This window comes from Notamacropus eugenii, chromosome 7 (genome assembly GCF_028372415.1).
Source record: "Notamacropus eugenii isolate mMacEug1 chromosome 7, mMacEug1.pri_v2, whole genome shotgun sequence".
Taxonomy (NCBI): Eukaryota; Metazoa; Chordata; class Mammalia; order Diprotodontia; family Macropodidae; genus Notamacropus; species Notamacropus eugenii.
This window is the reverse complement of record NC_092878.1, coordinates 148489096-148508954: the sequence shown is the minus strand read 5'-3', so window position 1 is coordinate 148508954 and position 19859 is coordinate 148489096. Positions and strand designations below refer to the sequence as shown.

At 42.3% G+C, this 19859-nt stretch overlaps 1 protein-coding gene across 3 annotated transcripts in view; it reads left to right on the top strand.

Moving 5' to 3' along the window:
* Positions 1–2295: 2295 nt before the first annotated feature.
* FRAS1 (Fraser extracellular matrix complex subunit 1) overlaps positions 2296–19859 on the top strand; it is a 469972-nt gene continuing 452408 nt past the window's right edge. For all 3 annotated transcript variants that reach the window (XM_072623600.1, XM_072623599.1, XM_072623598.1), the window contains exons 1-2: positions 2296–2612; positions 12436–12467. In XM_072623600.1, the coding sequence (XP_072479701.1) occupies positions 2534–2612; positions 12436–12467 (111 nt within the window). In that variant the 5' untranslated portion in view covers positions 2296–2533. The remainder of the gene's footprint in view (positions 2613–12435; positions 12468–19859) is intronic.

Below are 19859 nucleotides of genomic sequence, written 5' to 3'. Positions count from 1 at the left end.
GTTAAGTAGAGGTACGGCTTGCAACTCCCATTTCGTTATTCTTTTCATGGAACCATACTGCTTCCCTTAATGAAAGGAAATAAAGTTTGGATTTCACAGCCCTTGAACCACTACTATATATAAGAAAGATGCTGCTCTTCAATTACTTCAGTCCTGCCAAACTCTCTGTGACCCCATTTGGGGTTTTCTTGGCAAAGATACTGCAGTGGTTTGCCATTTCCTTTCTCCAGCTCATTTCACAGGTGGGGAAACTGAGGTAAACTGGGTGACATGACTTGCCCAGGGTCACATATCTAATAAGTGTCTGAGGCAGAATTTGAACTCAAGTTTTCCTGAGTTCTCTATCCACTGAGCCACCTAGCTACCCATATACAAGAAATAGGACCCAGATATTCAGCCTTCTCCCTCCTAACCCTAATTCCAATTAGAATATAGTCATTGTTCAACCAAGGAAGAGCTGATCAGAAAGTGTATAGCTATAGATACATAGTACACAATTTTAAAATGAACAATTCCAAATAGTATTTGGTTCAGTCAGACATGATAAACTTTCCCAGGATTCTTGTCAATAGTTATAAACAAAGCTGGACAGCTAGTCAGAATTGAGTGATTTACTTACTAGCTTAGTCTATAGACTGCTAAAACATGCTAAAAGCATTATAGGCAAGCTGATTGCTAATTAGCAGAAATCTACAATAAGTCTATGCTCTAGGGTTTAGGCCAGTCAGAAGTCATTCTGATTCTCCAACTTTCAATTACATAAAATAATTAAGCTCAGATCTCTCATTTGGCATAATTAACAGAGCAGCCATAATTCAGCATTGGCATGGGATTAAGTCCTCTCATTTTGAAAATAAGTGGCTCAGACTGCCTATGCCCAAACATTTTATTTCTCAAAACTTGGAGTTGATGTTATAGCTAGAGATCTCCTTCTTGGGACAATATCCTATTCCACTGACATTTTCTTTTCTCAGATAAAGTAAAAGATGAAATTGCCTTAGATGATTTAGCAGAGTAAAAAGTCAACTTTTTAAAAAATCTTGATTGGTAAAACTAAATTTGAGTAAGGGACCTATTTCTTTCTAGATAGAAAAACCCAATGGATTTAAGTACTGTTTAAGCCAAACAAAGAGGAGAAGTACAATGCAGCTAACATCACTCCCTGGACAGGGGGGGAGAAAGAGCAGCAGAGAAGGGATGAGGAGTCAGGTGCTTCAGAGCACACTTTTGTCCCCAAACCTCTCTAAAGCTCTACTGGGCACAGACCAAGCTCCTGTGTGTTATTACTGCACTCTGCCAGGATTAACAGTAAAACACATGCCACCTTCCTCTTTTTTTTTTTTCCTTAGTGGGACTAGTTTTGATCCAATCTGAGACGAAAGCCAAGGCTGAACTACAGAATGAATAAGGGGATCACATTGCTGGTTCCCTTTCCCTCCCTCCCATCCTGCCTCCCTCTTCTTCTCTCCCACGTGACTCTGGAATCTTGGCCAAAGCTCTCTGAGTCCTGAGTCCATTTTCACACTGAGAGGGAAAAATAAGAGTCAGAAAGAAGGGGAAAGAGTAGGAGGAGGGAAGAGGGGAGAGAGAAGAAGGGAGGAGGGGAAAGGAGGAGGAAAGGAAGAGGGAGAGAAAGGAGGGGGAGGAGGAGGAAGAGATGGATTGTCTTCCACACTGGGCAGCGTCCATGTAGATAGCCATCTACACGTCTTTTTTTTGGAAGGGAGGGAGCGCAGCGCGTTCCCAAGCGCGCTAGCCTTCCTAGATGGCGCTCACTCTCTGGGCTTTTCTTTGCCTTTGTAAATCTTCCCCCATGTGCATTTAAAAATTATGGCTCCCGTCCTGCCCCCAGCTTCACTCCGCTGCGGAGGCGGCCAGATTTCTGTGCCGCCTCGCACCAGAGGCGGTGGGCAAGCAGATCGCGCCGCGCCAGCCCCGGTCGGGCACGTCCAGCTGGGGCAAGGCTGGGGTGCCAGCTTGGAGAGGGTGTGCGCGTGAGTGTGGGAGCGCACGCACGCGCGCGTGGGAGGGGGCTCCCCGGAGCTAGCCAGCAGCACCTCCCCCAGGTTCTCCAGGAGCCCGGGAGCCGGCGGCGGCGGCAGGCGGTGGTGGGAGCCGCCCGCAGCTGCCCGACAAAGTTTGCCGCGAGCCCCGGTGGCAAGCCGCTTCTCCCCCGAGCCCCGAGCTCTCCAGCCCGCTGGGCTGCCGCCCCCGCGCCGCCTCCCTCTCTTCCCCCTTCCTGGCTCGCTCTACGTAGTGCCCACGTAGGGTGTCAAGCGAAGTTTCAAAAGCTAGCCCACAGCGGAGCCGGGGCATCCCCATCGCCAGCCGGGGCAGAGCGGGAGGCTCTCCCGGGCTCTCAGATCCATGGCAGCCTGTCTCCTTCCAGCCCGGCTCCCCGCGTCCCAGTGAGGCTGCGGCCATCGCCGGCTCCTCGGAGCAGCTCGGCTGCCTGCACCCCGAAGGGCTCGGCGCCCCCCAGCTGCCTCTCCCTTCCTGCCCGGCGTCAGCGCGGGCTCCGGCCGCCCTGGCCATGGAGTACCTGCGAGTGTGGCTCGGCGTTTCGTTCGCCTTGGCAGAATTCACCCCCCTGCCTCCCATGCGCTCCGGAGGTGAGTCCGGGGGGGCTCCCCAGCCAGAGCTGCCCCGAAGGAGTTGAAAGAGGTCGGGGTGGGCGAAGGGCGTGGGTGCTTTTGCGGAGGGGTGGAGGTGGGCCTGGAGGGAGCTCCCCTGCACTGAAATACCCTTCCCGGCTGCTTTTGCATTCTCCTCACGCTCCCCGAAAAAAGCCCCGCGTGCGTTTTGGGCCGGTGGGGAGGTCGCTCAGTGATTGGGTATCTTCCCTCCTCCCCTAGAGGGGAGCTTGGGAATGGGGAAAGGGGTTGGGGGCTCCTGTGAAATGGTCACACCGGTGATGAAAAAGGGATCCCCCAAACTGCACTACCCGTAATGGAAGCCCCCAGAGATCGGCAGGGACACTTTCACTTTTGTCTGGGTGTCTTTCGCACCTGGCTCTGTACCTGATAACTCGAAGGCGCATAATGCGTGCCTGTTAAATGCGCGTAGAGTTGACCGACGAGCGCTTGCACACATTCCACCCATTAAGTAGATAGATACCAGGTTTCCCTTTCTCCTAGAGTTTGGGCGCCGGTCCAGAACAATTAGAAAAAAATCTTAAAAACTGCCCAGGGGCAGGTTGGCGGAACAGCTCTGTTCCTGCGGCCCGGGTGGGTTCGAGTCGACTTAGATCCCCTTCCCCTCTAGCCTGGGGGTGTCTAGCAGGCGCGGCTGATTTCCAGCCTCGGGTGGCAGTGATGGGAGGGAGGGAGAGCCTGGCCCCGCGCGGGCGGTGGTCCCTGAGATATCCACAGCATTCCACTCTCGGCCAGAGAAATAAAGACTGAGGCGGGGGAGAGAGGAGGGGTAAGGAGGGCTGGTCGGTGGGGTGGTCGACCGGCAGAAACTTAGCCAAACCGGCTTCTCCGAGCTCGGGGAGTGCGTGCACTTGGGAGAGGGGGATGGGAGCGGCTGGCTGAATTCCTTAGCTCTCGGGCTTCCCATTCATTATTCATTCTGCTGCGGGCGGGAGGGGAATTCACCTGCCTGTGCCTCTGAGCGGGGCTAACCCGAGCAGGTGGAGCCGGGGCAATCCCAGAGGCAGGCTGTCCAGGATTTGGTCTGCAGGGGAAACCAGGGGTCCGGAGTAAAGCTCCCTTCCTGGGCTCTTGAGCGGAGCCCCCTAAGCCGGTCTGGGGGAAAGGAACAGTCCCTTGGAGAAAGGCCACAGGGTTGGAGGATGGAAGTTAGCAGCCTTGAGAGAGGCAGGCTGCAGGGACGAAGTGGAGAGGGACGAGGGGAGTCGGGCAGAATTCCCGTCCTCTTAGTTAAAAAGAATCACAAACATTCAAGTGGCCATGGAGAACTAAGTGTTTGTGTTCTTCTTGCTTACTTGGCGAGTCATTCTGCAAGCTTTCATTTAGGTCATTCATTACCCAGCTCCAATCAATAACCAAGGGAGAGTACTCAGTGACTAAGAGGAGTTGGTTCCTGGTGGATGTGACCCCTAGTCCAACATTACCTCACCCCCATTTTACAGATGAAGAAACTGATGGCCAGGAGAAGTGAATTAATTAAGCCTTTTGCGACCATGGGAAATGTGTCATTAAACGTTTATTATTTGCTAAGTACTGGATATATATGATTGTATCTGCTCTCCCGAAGCTTTTACATTCTAACAGTGATTACCAAAACAGTCCAGTACTTTGAAGGAAGAGAAATCATTCCGAGACCTGTTTTTTTAGACACAGCCTTTCAGTCTAGAAAGTCATTTCTTGATGAAAGGGTACGCGGAAGCACCAGCCTTTTACCAACCTGGGTTCTCTTTCCCAAGGAAACTCCTGTTCCCTCCCCAGCCCCCAAGCCCTAGTTTAAGAGATATGCCTCTGGAATGCAAATACTGCTTGTGTTTTTACCACCCTGAGGCCCTTACTTATTAGATGGAGGCTTCCATTAGTTTCTTGCTTTTCCCTGAAGAAATGGCTTTTCCGTGTTTGGAGGGGATGAAATTGATTCACTTAAACTTCCAGCGGTTGAGCCGGGGCATTTGCTATGGCAGTGAATGATCTCTAAAGATGAAAATGTAATTACAAAAGATACTGGGAACAAAATTTAATTTTGGTTTTGACTCTTAGGGACAACTTAGATGTAGAATTAAACACAGGAAGATATCTTTGAACCTTTGGTCATTGGACCCCGCGCCAGAAATACTCTCCCTCCTCATCTCAGTCTCCTGGTTTCCTTCAAGTCCCAGTGAAAATTCTACCTTCTACACGAAACCTTTGCTAATCTCCCTTAATTCTAGTGCCTTCTAGGGGGTAGCTAGGAGGCCCAGTGAATTGGTCACCAGCTCAGGAGTCTGGAGGATCTGAGTTCGAATGAGACCTCAGACACTTAGTACAGCTGTGTGACCCTGAGCAAGTCACTTAACCCCTATTGCTCCCCCCAAAGAAGAAAATTCTAGTGTCTTCTATTGTTTGTTTCCAATTTATTCTGTATATACTTGCTGTTTGTATGTTATCTTCTCCCATTAGATTGTGAGCTCTCTGAGGGAAGGAATTATTTTTTGCCTGTCTGTGCATCCATCCCCAAAGCTTAGCACAGAGCCTGGTAAATAATATGTTTTTAATGAATGTTTGTTGACTGACTGACTACTAGTCTGAACACCAGACTCAGACACTTTCTGTAGACACTTCCATTGTTTCCTCATCTGTAAAATGGAGCTAGTCATATTTGTGCTAAGTACCTTTCAAGGCTATTATGAGGTAGGTGAGTGCTTTGAAAACCTTGGAAGGTTTCTAGAGGGGTGAACGGTTGTTCTTAATTAACTGCAAAATGATGGGGTTGGACTAATTGATCTCCAAGGTGGTTTCCATCTGTAAGTCTTCTGCTGTCAGCTGTTTTTTTTTTTCTTTTTTGGCTACAGTGATATAATAATAGCACCTACCTCCCAGGATGGTTATGAGGTCAAATGAGGCACCATTGCCTGCACGTAGTAAGCACTATATAAATGGTAGCTATTGTTATTATTAGCAAAGATGTGGGATGTATCATGCATCATACAGACAAGGAAAGTGAGGCACAGAGAGAAATGACTTATGTAGAATTGCATGGCAATAAGTTGTAGAAATCTATTTAAAGCTAAATTTTAAAGTCTTTAAGTTTAATGTTCTTTTTTTCAAAAGGGAAGATGACCATTTTTTATCCCTAAGGAAATTTTAAAAAAATTGTTTTTAGTTTTCAACATTCACTTCCATAAGATTTTGAGTCCCAAATTTTCTCCCCATCTTTCCCCTCCCCCCACCCAAGATGGCATGTCATTTGATATGGGCTCTACATATACATTCATATTGAACCTATTTTCAGTTTGTCATGTTGTAAAGAAGAATTAGAACCAATGAGAGAAACCATGAGAAACAAGAAATAAACAAAATAAGAAAACAAAACAGCAAATAATATGCTTCAGTCTGCATTCAGACTGTATAGTTCTTTTTCTGGATATGGACAGGATTTTCCATCATGAGTCCTTCTGAGTTGTCTTGGACCCTTACACTGCTAAGAGATAAGTCTATCAAAGTCAGTCATTGCACAATGTTACTATGTTGTTACTCTGTACAATGTTCTCCTGGTCCTGCTAACTTCACTCAGCATCAATTCATTCAAATCTTTCCAGGTTTTTTTGAAGTCTGCCTGCTCATCATTTCTTATAGCCCAATAGTATTCCATTATATTCATATACCGTAACTTGTTCAACCATTCCCCAGCTGTTGATCATCTCCTCATTTTCCAATTCTTGGCCACCACAAAAGGAGCTGCTATCAATATTTTTATACATGTGGATCTACTAAGGCAATTTTTAACTTGATGACTAGTCACAAGAACAGATTAAGTGTCAACCTCACACAGGCATTATGTTAGGCACAGGAGGTGGTCCTAAATCATATGGAAACAGAATTTTAGCTCTATATCCCTAAATTCCCACCTGAAGAGAGATTATTCCTTGACTTTGCCTTTAAAATACTGTAACCAGTTCTTATATCCTCCCCACTTAAAAATAAATTCAAAGTCTTAGAAAACCTTGAAAGATTTCTATTTTTTATAGGAATTAACAGAAGAAACTCAAGTCTACAAGAAACAAAGAGGAAGTAGACACCTGGCAATTCATTACCAATGAATATCTGATAATACGCTATGGGTAGAAGTTGAATGCTCTTTGCCCCATAAGGACCCTATAAAACCCCAGTCCAACAACATCACCTAGGGTGTGTATATTTTGTGTAGACACAATCTTTTCAGGTTTGATCAGAATTTGAGATCCTCTACAATTATATTTCTCTTCTACAAGATTCTTTGGAAACCTATTCTACCTGGAGAGAAAATGAATGCTAGGAATAAACTCAGCTGAAATACATAGAATGATAGAATTACAAAGGTGTAAGGAGCTTGGAAATCAGTATCACCTCTGTCTGAAACAAGAATCTAGAGTGGGGGTGGGAAACCTGCAGCCTTGAGGTCCTCAACTGAATCCAAACTTCACAAAATTTGCTGTGTGAAGTTTGTATTCAGTCTAAGGGCTGCACTTGAGGACTTCAGGGTCACATGTGGCCTTGAGGCTGAAGCTTCCCCACCCCTGAATTCTAGAGCGTGACATTGGCAACATCAACCTCCACTCAAAGATCTGCAGTGATAGGAAGATCATCTCACTACCTACCAGGGGAGGTCATTTTGTGACCCTGAGAAAAATCACTACTTTGAGTTTGTTTCCTTCTACTGTAAAATGTGTCTAATAGTGGCACCTGTGTTACAGAGTTGTTGGAAGGTGCAAATAAGCTAGTATTGATTATTAGAATATTTTTCTTATATTGAATTGAATTCTTCCTTGTAACTTTCACTTATTGGTCCTATGGAGTCTTTTGCTCTATAGGGCCAAGGGAGAGAAAGTCTAATCCCTCGTAATACTGAGCAGAACCGATTAAATTCTTATGGGGGCAGTTAGGTGGGACAGTGGATAGAGAACCCAGCCAGGAGTCAGGAGAACCTGAGTTCAAATTTGACATTGGGCACTTACTAGCTGTGCGACCTTGGGCAAATCACTTAACCCTAATTACTTACACCAAAACAAAACAAATTCTTATCACTGCCCCTTGCCTTCAGAATATTTTTCACATTTCCTGTTGGTTGGACACAGTGGTATCTAGAGTTTCAAGACCAAATCTTAGGATACTTAAGGGTAACTGGGTGCAGTTAGTCAACAATTCTTTAACAGCTGCTGTCAATTTCCATATCTTTCCACCATTTTCTTTAAAAAACCAACCACCAAATTCCTACCTTAAATCTCTCTTCCTCCCTGCCCTCTTAAGCCCCACAAGAGCAAGGTTAAGAATAAGAATTTAAAAATATCAAAATTAAATATAGAATTAAAAGCTTTCTCAAGTTTTACAAATAGTCCTGTGGGCTACTTTAAAATGGACAGTGTCATAGTTTATGGTGATACCCAACTGTATTCTATTTCATTAAGGTTAATTGCAGCATAAAAACCACACTAATCCTTCTACTGAAATTTATAGGTAATTGCAACTTTCTCCTTCTGAATTTTATTTTCATTTTAAAGAAAAGTGGATTTCTAAAAGCAAATACTTTCAGTGTCCTTCTACATTACCCTAGATGATTAAACTAATTTTGTATTAGGATTTGAACAATTAATGATATCGAACAAGTAGGATTCTACTGTAAACCTGATTTGCCTGAATAACAGGAGAACCATATCCTTCTGAGTCTTTGCCCTAAAGCAAAAGGAAGGAGAGATGGTTTTCTGTAGATTCCTGTGGCTCTTAGGCTAGGTAGCAGCTCTCAAATCATGGTCTGAGGACTCTTTGAAGTCCTTGAGACCTTTTTAAGGGGTCCATGAGGTCAAAGCCATTTTCATTATAATATTATGACATTTAAATTTCCAGGATGGTAAATATTGGTAGATATAACCCATACAAGCAAAAGCTCTTTGTGGGTGGAGATCCTCAATAATTTTTAAGAGTGTAAGGGAGTCCTGGGACCCAAAGTTTCAGAATTGTTGAATTAAAAGCATGACCAGTTGACACCAAGGAGATAGCATTAGATGAAGAATCAGTGCTAACTGAGATTCTAGTCTGGGATTGACTATTCCTCATGTGATTTTTGATGTGCCATTGAGAAGCAACATGAACTAGTGGAAAGAGTGTCAGACTTGAAGTTAGAGTCTGAATTTGAATCTTGCCTCTGTGTTCTGTGCTGAACTTGTCTCAGGTCAGTGCTCTGGTAGTTTAGTTTTGATATTAAAACAAAATGAGACACTTCTAGGTCATTTAACAGTAACAAAAGGAGATTTACTTAGCCATAGCAGGAGAATATTCAGTAAGGATAGGTAACAAGGACATCTCAGAGTTGATCAAGCTGAAAGAATTTTCATGGTTTGAGATGCCCATCATGGTCCACCAGCCACATATCAAAACATGCCTGGAGTTCCTCATGGCTATTTAGGATTTGGGTGACCAAAAACTGTTGTCAGTGGCTATTTAGCCCCCAGAGTCAATAGAGTCTTGAGTCCAAAATAGCCATGAGGAACTCCAGGCATGTTGTGATACTTGGCTGGTGGACCATGACTTCACACAGGTAGGAATTAACAGAATATGGTGAGAGAAATGTTCTAACCCCTCATCTCCATGCAGGGTAGGCTATTTTTTTTTTCTTAAAAGGCACTGAAGTCATTCTCAAGACTTCTATTAGCGAAAAAGTGAAATAGGAGAGTAAATGGGGCCAATGAAAGAGGTGATAGAAAGATCTTCACTCACAAGGATGAGTCTCCAGGGGTGTCACCAATCCCCTTCCATCATCTCCTATGGTTCTTGGAATACATCCATGTTTTTTTATGGCTCTCCTCTGTCACTGGGAAGCTGCGGTGATTGGTGATGCTATGCAAAACCCACAGTGGCAGAAGTCAGCATGTAGGGTCCCCTAGGATGCTATTTGGGCTCTGCCATCATTCTCTCCCCACCTACCAAGGTCAGGTAGTGTTATCCTTCCCATCTCATTCTTGGCTTCTATCTACAGGCCCTTTCCAAGGTCAGGGTCAAAGGCATGCTCATTAATAAGTTTTCACTTTAGGTCTGAGAGTCCCTTCTAAGCTTATGGAATGCTGGGAAGACAGTCTCCTTTCCCCACCCACAAGCCTTTTGATCGAGCTCCAGTAGATTCTTTATGTTAACAAGTTAGAAACTATGCAGGGAGAGGTTTCTTTTTGCCCTGAATCTTGATTTGAATCATGATAAATGCTTTATGTGATTTAGGTAACATACTGACAGACTTATCCAGGGAGGAGAAATTAGGTTTTAGACATTGTTCAGTGAGCATTTATCAAGCATGTACTGTGGCCTATCACTGTAATGGCTGCTAAGAAAAGAAAGATGAAAATAGAACAATTCATGTCCTCAAAGAGCTCCCATTCTCTTGTAGGGTGGGGAAGGGGAAATGAAGCAGATGTACATAGATAAGTAAGTATTGTGTGTTTATCTCCTCATTTGCCTCCCCAGGGAGGATAAGGGGAGTAGTGACAGTCACTCCTTCACTCAAGAAGCATTTGATTCACCGTCTGTCATGTGCCAGACATTGTGCTAAGTGCTAGGGATGCAAAGAAGGTGCTAACAAATGGTGGGGGAGGGGGGATAAATAAGGATAGACTTCTTGTAGGAGGTGGTATTTGAGCTGAGCATTGGAAGAGGCTAGGCTCAGAGGTGGGAAACCTGCAGCTACGAGGCCACATGTGACCTTCTAGGTCCTTGGGTGCAGCCTTTTGACTGAGTCCAAGTTTTGTAGAACAAATCTCTTTATTAAGGGGATTTCTTCTATGAAGTTTGGGTTCAGTCAAAAGGCCACACTTGAGGACCTAGAGGGCTACATGTGGACTCAAGGCTATCGGTTCCCCACCCCTGGGCTAAGTATTCTAAGAGATGGAGGTGAGAAGAAAGTTCATTCCATACATGGGGGTTAATCTCTGCAAAGGCACTGAGATTTGGGAGTTGCTATCTTCCATAGAGGGAATGACAAGTTGGCCACTTTCTTTGGAATATAGAGAGTTAGGAAGGAGAGTGATGGGTAAAGCTTGGAGAAGTAGGTTGGAGCCATATTGTGGAGGGCTTTAAATGCCAAACATAGGAGTTTATATTTTATCTTAAGGACAGTACGGAATCACTGGAAATTCTGAAGCCAGGAGGATGATCTGGTCAGATCTGTGCTTTGGAAATCTTAGTTTAGTGGCTCTGTGGGGATGGGATTGGAGAGGGGAGAGCAATTAGGAGGCTGGTGCGAATGTGCCAGGAAAATGTATGAACATGAGTGATTATTTCTTCTGAAAACATTTACATTCTTTTACCTGTTCAAGAGATAACCCTCTCTTCTCACTTTATTTATCCAAAGGTAAAACCTGTTCTGGTATGAGTTGAATGTACGTAATGGATTTCTTTTTGTGCTGTGGAGGCAATTTGACCTAGTGGAGAATGCATTGAATTTCTAAATCCCAGAAGATTTAGGTTTGCACCCCAGCTCTGTCTTTTAGGGTCTGTGGGGGGAGGGCTCAGGCAAGTTACTCACTAAGTCTTGATTTCTTCATCTGCCTAATCTCCCTCCTGATTGGCATGGGGGCTCTGACTAACTCAGTTTCTGAGCTGAGCCCATTTGCCCTTCCTTAGTCAACCTCTCTCCTAGGAGTCACTCCATTGATGCCAAACTAAGTGCAGATACCCAATTGGCAGAGCCCACATGCAGCTCAGAACTCCTGTGCTCAAGAGATCTGCCAGCCTGAGCCTCTCTAGGAGCTGGAATTATGGGCATAATCCCATGCTCAGCTGGGATGATTTTGTTTAATTGTTGTTCTTTGTCACAAGGGAGGGTTAAATCTGAGAGGCAGGTGAATGGGAAATGACTATGATGTGAAGACAAAAGACATCCGTAAACTGTATTTAAAATATTTTTGAAGTGTAAGGCTCTTTAGTAGGCACTGTGGGGGGACACCAAGAAGTAAATCTTGATGATGATGGTGAAGCTTTGAGGTTTGCTAAGTGTTTTACAAATCTTATCTCATTTTATACTCACAATCACGCTGGGGGGTAGATGCTCCACATTTTACAGATGAGGCAACTGAGGCAGAGAGAGATGAACTGTCTTGCACAGGGTCACACAGCTCATCTGAGACAGGATTTGAATTTAGATCTTTCTGATTCCAGGTTGTGCCACTTATATTCTTATATGATATGGTCCCTGCTCTCAAGATGCATATTTTATAGTTATAGAGATAAGGCATGCATGGAGAATATTGAAATGATATAAGAATCAACAACAAATGATTGACTTTAAAGAAGAATTTCAGTGGCTGGTTATTGGGGGATGGAGATGGGGGATCATACTTGAGCTGAGGAAGGGGAGACCATTTTAGGCTATGGGAATGGCCTTAGTAAAGGTACCAGGGTGGGGAAAGCACATGATACATTTAGGGGATGGAGAGTCTATTAAATCTTTGGTTTCCAGAGGAGTGTTCTTGTGTATAACATGAAGCTGGCAAGGTAAATTGGGAGCTGGAGTCTTGGCAGCCTTTCTGAATTAACACAGAGGAAATTTTATAGTGTATTTATAGCGTGCCATTATAAATGAACTTGTTGAAAAATGTGAAAAGTGAATTTTAATGGCATTGTTGTAAGGGTCAAGATGTGTGGAAGTCCAAGGTAGTAAGAAGGCATGGCTCCAGGGGAAAGAGTTTCCTGTCAAACTCGTTAATTCTCTGTATGCTGTGCTGATGCTATATCTGTGCTATATAATATACACTTTTTAATTCTTTGTTTTGTTTCTATCCCACAGGTGCTTGTGGCTTCCAGGGCTCATTGTTCTTGGTAGGTCATTTTTAATATACTTGATCTGTTTATTTTGTGAGTAAAAAAATTTCTGAAGGGTAGCAGGTGAATCAGTTGACCTTATCAGTTCTTAATATACATATTTTTCATCTGCTGTTTGAATATTATCCACTATTCCAACACATTTATACTTATTTCCCTAGGGAATGTAATCCAGTGGAAATGAAATTCACTAACTTTTTTTCTTTGCATTCTAAAGTGCCCCTGTTGTATTTTTCCAATCGCAGAGGGGAAATAAGATCCTCATATTGATGTCAGATACAAATTAAGGCTCCCTTGGCTCCCCCTCAAGATGCATTGGTATTTTCCCCATCCACTCTCATTCTAGTGCCTTTCCAGTTCCTCTCAATTCTCATGCCTTCTGTCTAATATCCTACTTGTCCAACATGTAGCTTCTTTGGATATATTGATTTGACTGGTTCTTCTGTTAGACTACAAGCACTTTGAGGGCAGGGACTGTCTTTTCCCTTTCTTTGGATCCCAGCCCTATGCACAGTGCCTGGCATGGAGGAGATGCTTAAGAAATGGTTATTGACTGACCGACCCTTCTTGAAATGGAATATTGAATTCATGAGTATGTGGAAGATTTTAGAGACTGTATCATAAAATTTTGTGGTGTGTTGTTGCTCAGCTATGTCCGACTCTTCATGGACCCTATTTGGGGCTTTCTTGGCAAAGATACTGGAGTGGTTTGCCATTTTACAGATGAGGAAACTGAGGCAAACAAGGTTAAGTGGCTTGCCCAGGATCACACCTCTAGTAAGGGTCTGAAGCCAGATTTGAACTCACGAAGATGTGTTGTCTTCCTGATTCCAGGCCCTGCACTGTCTATTGCACCATCTAACTGTCCAGTCTTGTGTACAAACATTAACGTTTTGCTTTGGAAACTTTGCCACATGGGGCATAATTTATAGAGAGTTTGGTAACATGATGATTTGGATAGAATAATAATAAAAAGCAAAAGCTAACATTCACATAGTACTATATGTATGTATGTATGTACATACATGTGTGTGTATATATGTGTATTTATGTATGTAGGTATATGTATATCCTCATTCGATCCTCAAAACAATCCTGTGAGGGAGATGCTATTTTTATCCCTGCTTTATAGATGAGGAAACTGAGGTTAACTTGCCCAGGGTCACACAGTAACTGTCTACAGCAGGATTTGGACCCAAATCTTCTTTTGAGAAGTCTGGAGCATTTATTCCCATTAATGTTATACGAGAATGACTAACTGTGTGGACAATCCTCGTCTGTAATAAATTGCATTTCAGGTCACTGTCACTTTTCTTTTCTTAAACTCGAAAGTTGAGTTAAGATGCCAGGGAAAGTAGTGCTCATTTCAGTTGTTACTGTTGATTTAAACAAATCGATACTTTCGATTGTCTTTGGTGTTGGAACTTTGGGTAGAATCTCTAACATCTAAGGGCTGAGAAAAAACTAGCAATTGATAGCAGTATGCTTGGAGTTAAACTTTACACAATGTAATTATTTCTCTGGGGATAGAGATTATAAATGAATGAGTGAAAAACATTTATTAAGGATTTAGTGTACTAAATACTGTGTTAATTGATGGAGATACAATTAGAAAAATTTGTCTTTCTGTTTTCATTCAGGTATTTCACAGAGAGGGAAACTGAGACTCAGACTTGACTTAAGAGACTTACTTTAAATCATATAGTTTGAAGTTAGCATCAGAATCAGGGTCTTTTGACCTATCTTTTTTGTTTTACCTTGGGAGTATATTTTTGTATGTTTGAACATGGGAAATAATGCTGTTCTGGGTGTTGCCTTCAAATAAAACAAAGAAACCATACCATTAAGACTTGATTCAGCAGGCGTTAATAAGGGGCTTAGGGGAGGGAGTCATTTTCTCTCATTCTGGCCTCTGTTCAAATTTTCTCTGAAACTTAATCTATCCTGGGAATAGACAGCTTATTTTTAAGGCTGATTTGAAGGGCCACCTTCAATTCCAGTCAGTAGACATGTATCATGTGTTTATTATGTACAAAACATCCTGAGAAGAGATTCTGTCTCTCAAACCTTCCCTAGAGCAGAGGAGGTGGTTAAATGCTTGATTTTCAAAGGACTCTGTCTGGGATGAAGGCTACGTGCTAAGGGAAAAGCGGTGAGGTTATTTGGCATATCAACAAAGGAAGTAGTCAAGCCTCGTAGGCAATATGTCTAGATAAACTTGGAAAGGAGATTTTTCCAGGCATAATAAATTCTGTGGAAGGGCAATTGTATGTTCTCCAAAACAACTGAGGATGAAGAGAGGAGTCCCTGCATCCCTTTTGGTGTTGTGGAAAGAGAAGTAGATTAGACTTGAGAATTCAGATGAAAACAATGACCAGTCATGATTCTAGAGGACTCCGGACCCTACCAGGGCTGCTCCATTATGTTGCCCAAGCCGCCCATGATGAAACATTCTCTCTTGTTAGAGAAAATGGACTTGGATTATAGATCGAGACATATTTTTCTGGATATGGCTAATGTGGACATTTGTTTTGATTGACTATATATTTATAATTGGAATTTAGTTTTTCTTGCTTTTAGTTGGGGGGACAGTGGGAGGGAGAGAAGGTAGATCCTCTTGTGAAAATAGGATTTTTGCTACTACAGATCTGGATCTCAGTTTCCTAGGGTCCAAATGTCAGCCATCTAGAGATTCTATTTGGTCAAATGATAATTTAATGCCTAATTATTAAATTTTATGCCTATATAGACATTTTGCGTATTTATTTAGTGTTTTATTTCCCCCCACTTAAATGGGAAAACAATTTTCAACATTTGTTTTTAAAATTTTGAGTTCCAAATTCTCTCTCTCCCCACCCTCTTCACTGAAAAGGCAAGCAATTTAATACAGGTTATACACGTACAGTCATGAAAAACATATTTCCATGTTAGTCACATAGACATTATTTTTAAGATAGACTTTCTTTGATTGTTGGTGAGAACGGGAAGGGAAAAAACATTTATTACTCTCCTACTACTTTGCCAAAATGATCTCATTTATCATGGGGATACAGTACAGGGCTGTTTCACTTAAAGGAGATATCACTGAACAGATGAAAATGTATGAGGTTGGAAAACTTGAGAATGGGTTGGTGGATTTTTCCACATCATCGGATTTTAAATCCAATTTTTTAGGAAACTCGTATGGATCTGAGATCTCATTGATCCAGACCCTCTGTTTAATAATTCATCAATTCTGAAGGTATTTAACAGTCAAGTACTATGTGCCCGGCACTGAAGTTACAAAGACAAAATCCCTGTCCTCAAGGACTTAAGGTTCTACTGAAGGAAAACAATGTGAAAATGAAATACAAGGTAATTCTGTGGAGGAAGGTACTAGCAAGTGTTGAGGCAGGGAGGAAATTTGGATAGTTTTCTTGTAGGACTTTGGGGTATCTAAGTTGAACCTTGAAGGAGCTGTGAGGCAGAAAGGAGGAGGGGGAGAGCATTTCAGGCATGAGAAAAATCCTGAGTGAAGCCCCCAGGAGGTGGGTGATGGGATCTTCTGTACCAGGAAGCAGCGGTAGGTCAATTTAGCTGGAATGTGGGAAGGGAAGTAATGTACCTGGAAAGGTAGATGGTAGCTGTCTAAAGGCTGGAAGGGCCCTTTTAATATAGAAGTTTGTTTTATTCTAGAAGCAGAAAGCTTCTTGAGCACAGAAGTGACCAGCTTAGACCTATGATTTTACACCAGTTTGGTCACCAAAACCCATAGATCCTGTATGACTTTTCTTTTGTTGTCCATTAAGTTTGCCCACCCACCATGTCTGAGACCTTTCTTGGTTTTGCTTGATTGGTAGAGAGATGGGGGATAAGGAATACAGGGCATACCTAGTGTTGTTTTTGTTCTAATTCATTTTCATTTTCCCTTGTACATTTCCTCCATGACTTCCTTTATACTGCTTTACCTTTGGATTCTTCATTTGTAATGTTCTGTATTCAGTTCTTATCATTCCCTTTCATTGCCCGCTTGGGTAATCCCTAGTTCCACCTCTTTAGAGACAGTTGAGTTCCATGATGATAACCATATGATGAAACTGATGAATGAGATCTCCAGTTACTCCATTCAATTGAATGTCACAGTCAGGACAATGAGAAATTTTTTTCCTATGGGGGTGGTAAGGCTGAGTTGTTTAGAGTGTGGACAATCTGTGTATGAAACGAAGGAAAATACAAAATTTCCCTCAGCCCTACCCTTTCCTTTGCTTCTCCAGTGAAGATGACAGAATGTCAGAGAATGTTGAGAATTAAAGTTAGAAAATTATCCCTGCTATCATCATGCTTTTTCTTTTCTAAGGATAATAGGCATGTTTGTATGACTTTTCATAAGGTGTGTTCATCCTTCATTGCCGAAGAAGACCATGCCATTAGAAAAATAATGACATAACTTGCACTTGACTTTGTTTTGAGTGAGGGAGGGCTGTGCTGGTCACCAGCCTCACTTCTCCTCCACAGCCATCTGAATCCAGTGACCAGATTTTCATCAGGATGACTGGAGATGACCCAGGATGAGGCAATTGGGGTTAAGTGATTTGCCCAAGGTCACACAGCCTGTGAGTGTCAAGTGTCTGAGGTGAGATTTGAACTCAGGTCCTTCTGACTCCTGTACTGGGGCTCTATCCACTGCACCACATAAGGAAAGCTTTTTCAGGGTCCATTCTTTTTGTCCCTCTTAGCCCCACTAACTCTGCCCTAGGAGTGCCCCTTGAAGGAATCTTAGCCTGGCACATTTTTTTTTGCAACATGTACAGCCAGATGGAGGGAACTAGGCACTGTGTACCTCAGGTGGTTTGGCATTCCCCTGCATTTCATACATCCTACATGAGTCATATGCTCTAGTCTCCTATTGGGTGTTTGGATTTTGAAATAATTTGGAGGAAGAGAAGAGAAGGGCAAAAGATTTTGTGTCTTTACTTGCAAATAATGAGTATGAATTTTAATGAGTTTTTATTCTTGTCCATTTTTCAATGTTAGAAGCAGATGTTTTAAGCCACCTAATAAATTTCTTATCTTTTGTTGTGGAATTAGAAGATGCTTCCCAGGCAGCGAGCTGTATTAATTACTTACGCTGTGCTTTTCATGGACATGAATGTTAGTCTTCTTGTCAAGCTGTGCACTCTCCTTTTTTTAGTCTGTTAATATTTCTGCCAGGTTCAGTTACCCTAGAAAATAGTCCTGTACCTGAATAGCCTGTAGTTTTTCCGCTCCTTTGAAGGCATTTACTTATGTGAATGCTAACTGTGTTAAAAATTTTATTTATTTTTAAACATACCCACATTTAGTATCTCAAAGAAAATTATTTGTTGATAATTATGATTTAATTATAAGCCAAACAAGGAAATGTTTTAGGGGATTATAAGCTGAGCAAGGGAATGTTTTAGGGTTATAGGACATAGTTTTTGAACTGGAATGAATGTTAGAGATAATTTGATTCAAGTGGTCTTTTCTTTTCTTGTGAAATGGACCCCTTTGGCAATCTGGTGACATCATGGACCTTTTCTTAGGATAATGTTTTTAAATGCATCAACAGAATACATCGATTTATAAAGGAAAGGTTAATTAAAATAAATTGTTTTTTTCCCCCCATTCAAGTTCATAGACACCCTGAAATCTGTCCAGTTTAAGAGGTCCTCTGGACTCAATCTGTAGTTAACAGAATTAAGGTCCAGTGATCTCAAAGGATGTGCCTAATATTGTATAGGCAGAACCTGTATTCCTATCTATGTTCTCAGTAATCAAATCAATGCTTTCCCCACTCCCTGTGCTGCCTCGTTTCTTAGAATTTTAATGAGAACTACCTAAAGAAGGTCTCCCTTGTATAAGGAACGGATTTGAAAATTTCATGAGTGGCATTTTGATTCAGAGAGAATGCTGAACTAGGACTGAGAATGTAGTAATTGCTTTTTGGACAGATATTAAATTGGCATGCAAACCATTCATGCACATGTGAATGGGATCCTTAAGAAACCTGTTCAAAATAGAGATATGGATTCTGATCCTGGCTGAATACATATTTTTAGCAATGATTTCTCAGGATCTCTGAAATTCTACGGTAGTGTCCATGGGAAGACATATGGCTAAATGGAAAGAAGGAGGAGAAATGGGATGTGTGGGGGAGAGGAACCTTCACACACAACGAGGAACTGTTCACTGATGAGAGCAAGGAGGAAGGCTAGATTTGTGACCTGCACATTCTTTCTTGACACAGCCCAACACTCTTAATTTATGAAATTAATGTCATGCCTTTGTTCCTAAGGGATATTGACTGGAGTGTGTGTGTAGGAGAAAGTAATTCTCTACTTGTAAGGGAGAGTTGCAATTCCTTTAAATTTGCGTTCTTGAAATTGTTTTCTGAGCTTGAAAAAATTGTTTAGAAACATGTTTCGTAGTAAAGTGAGGGAATGGATTTTAGCATCTGATGGGAGATCTCTGTCTATAGGTGGGAAAGGGAGAATGGGGAGTAGGGGAGAGAGAGAATAAACAAATAATATCAACCTAGAATGGTATTAGGCAGAATCTAAGAGCTGGAGACGGCGAAGGAAATGGCAAACTACTCCAGTATCTCTGCCAAGAATATGCCAAATGGTATTAGCTGGGCACGAATGAAAACTTAGCAACAACAAAGAGAGCTAGAGAAGACCTCAAAGAATATCTAGTCTGATCCATAACATAGCAAGAATCCCTTGTACAATGTTCTCAACAAATAATCATTAGTCTTCTGCATGAAGACCTCCATTGCCTCCCAAGGTAATCCACTGATTTTTTGAATAGTTCTAATGATGAGGACACTTCTCCTGACATCAAGTCTAAGTCTTCCAGGCTACAATATCTATTCTAGTTTAATCCTCTGATGCCAAGGAGAGATTGTAATCTATTCTCTCTTCAACCCTTCAGATCCTTCCAGATGGCTAGTCACATTCCGCCTGAGTATGCTTCAGACTAACTATCTCAAAATCTTTCAACCAGTCTTTGGGTAACATCTTTCAGACCTCTTACCCTCCTTGTTGTCATCTTTTGTACACATTCTAGTTTGCCTGTATCTTTCCTAAGATTCAGTGCCTATGTGGAGTATCCAAAATATGGTTTTTCAGAATTGACTTGGCCAGAGCAGAATAAGGTATCTGCCTGTCTTAATGCAACACAGGGTAGCATAAATTTTCTTGGGGCAGAGGGTTGGGGGTGAGGGGATAAGGGTGGTCAGGGGCCTGCCATGTTACACTGTTGATTCATATGGAGCTCTATCAAAATTCTTAGATCTTTTTCTTTTTTAATTTTCTTTTTTTGATTTTGAAATCAGCAAACCTCCACAAACAGAAATGTTTCAGTATTCAAGGAATGACTTACTTCACT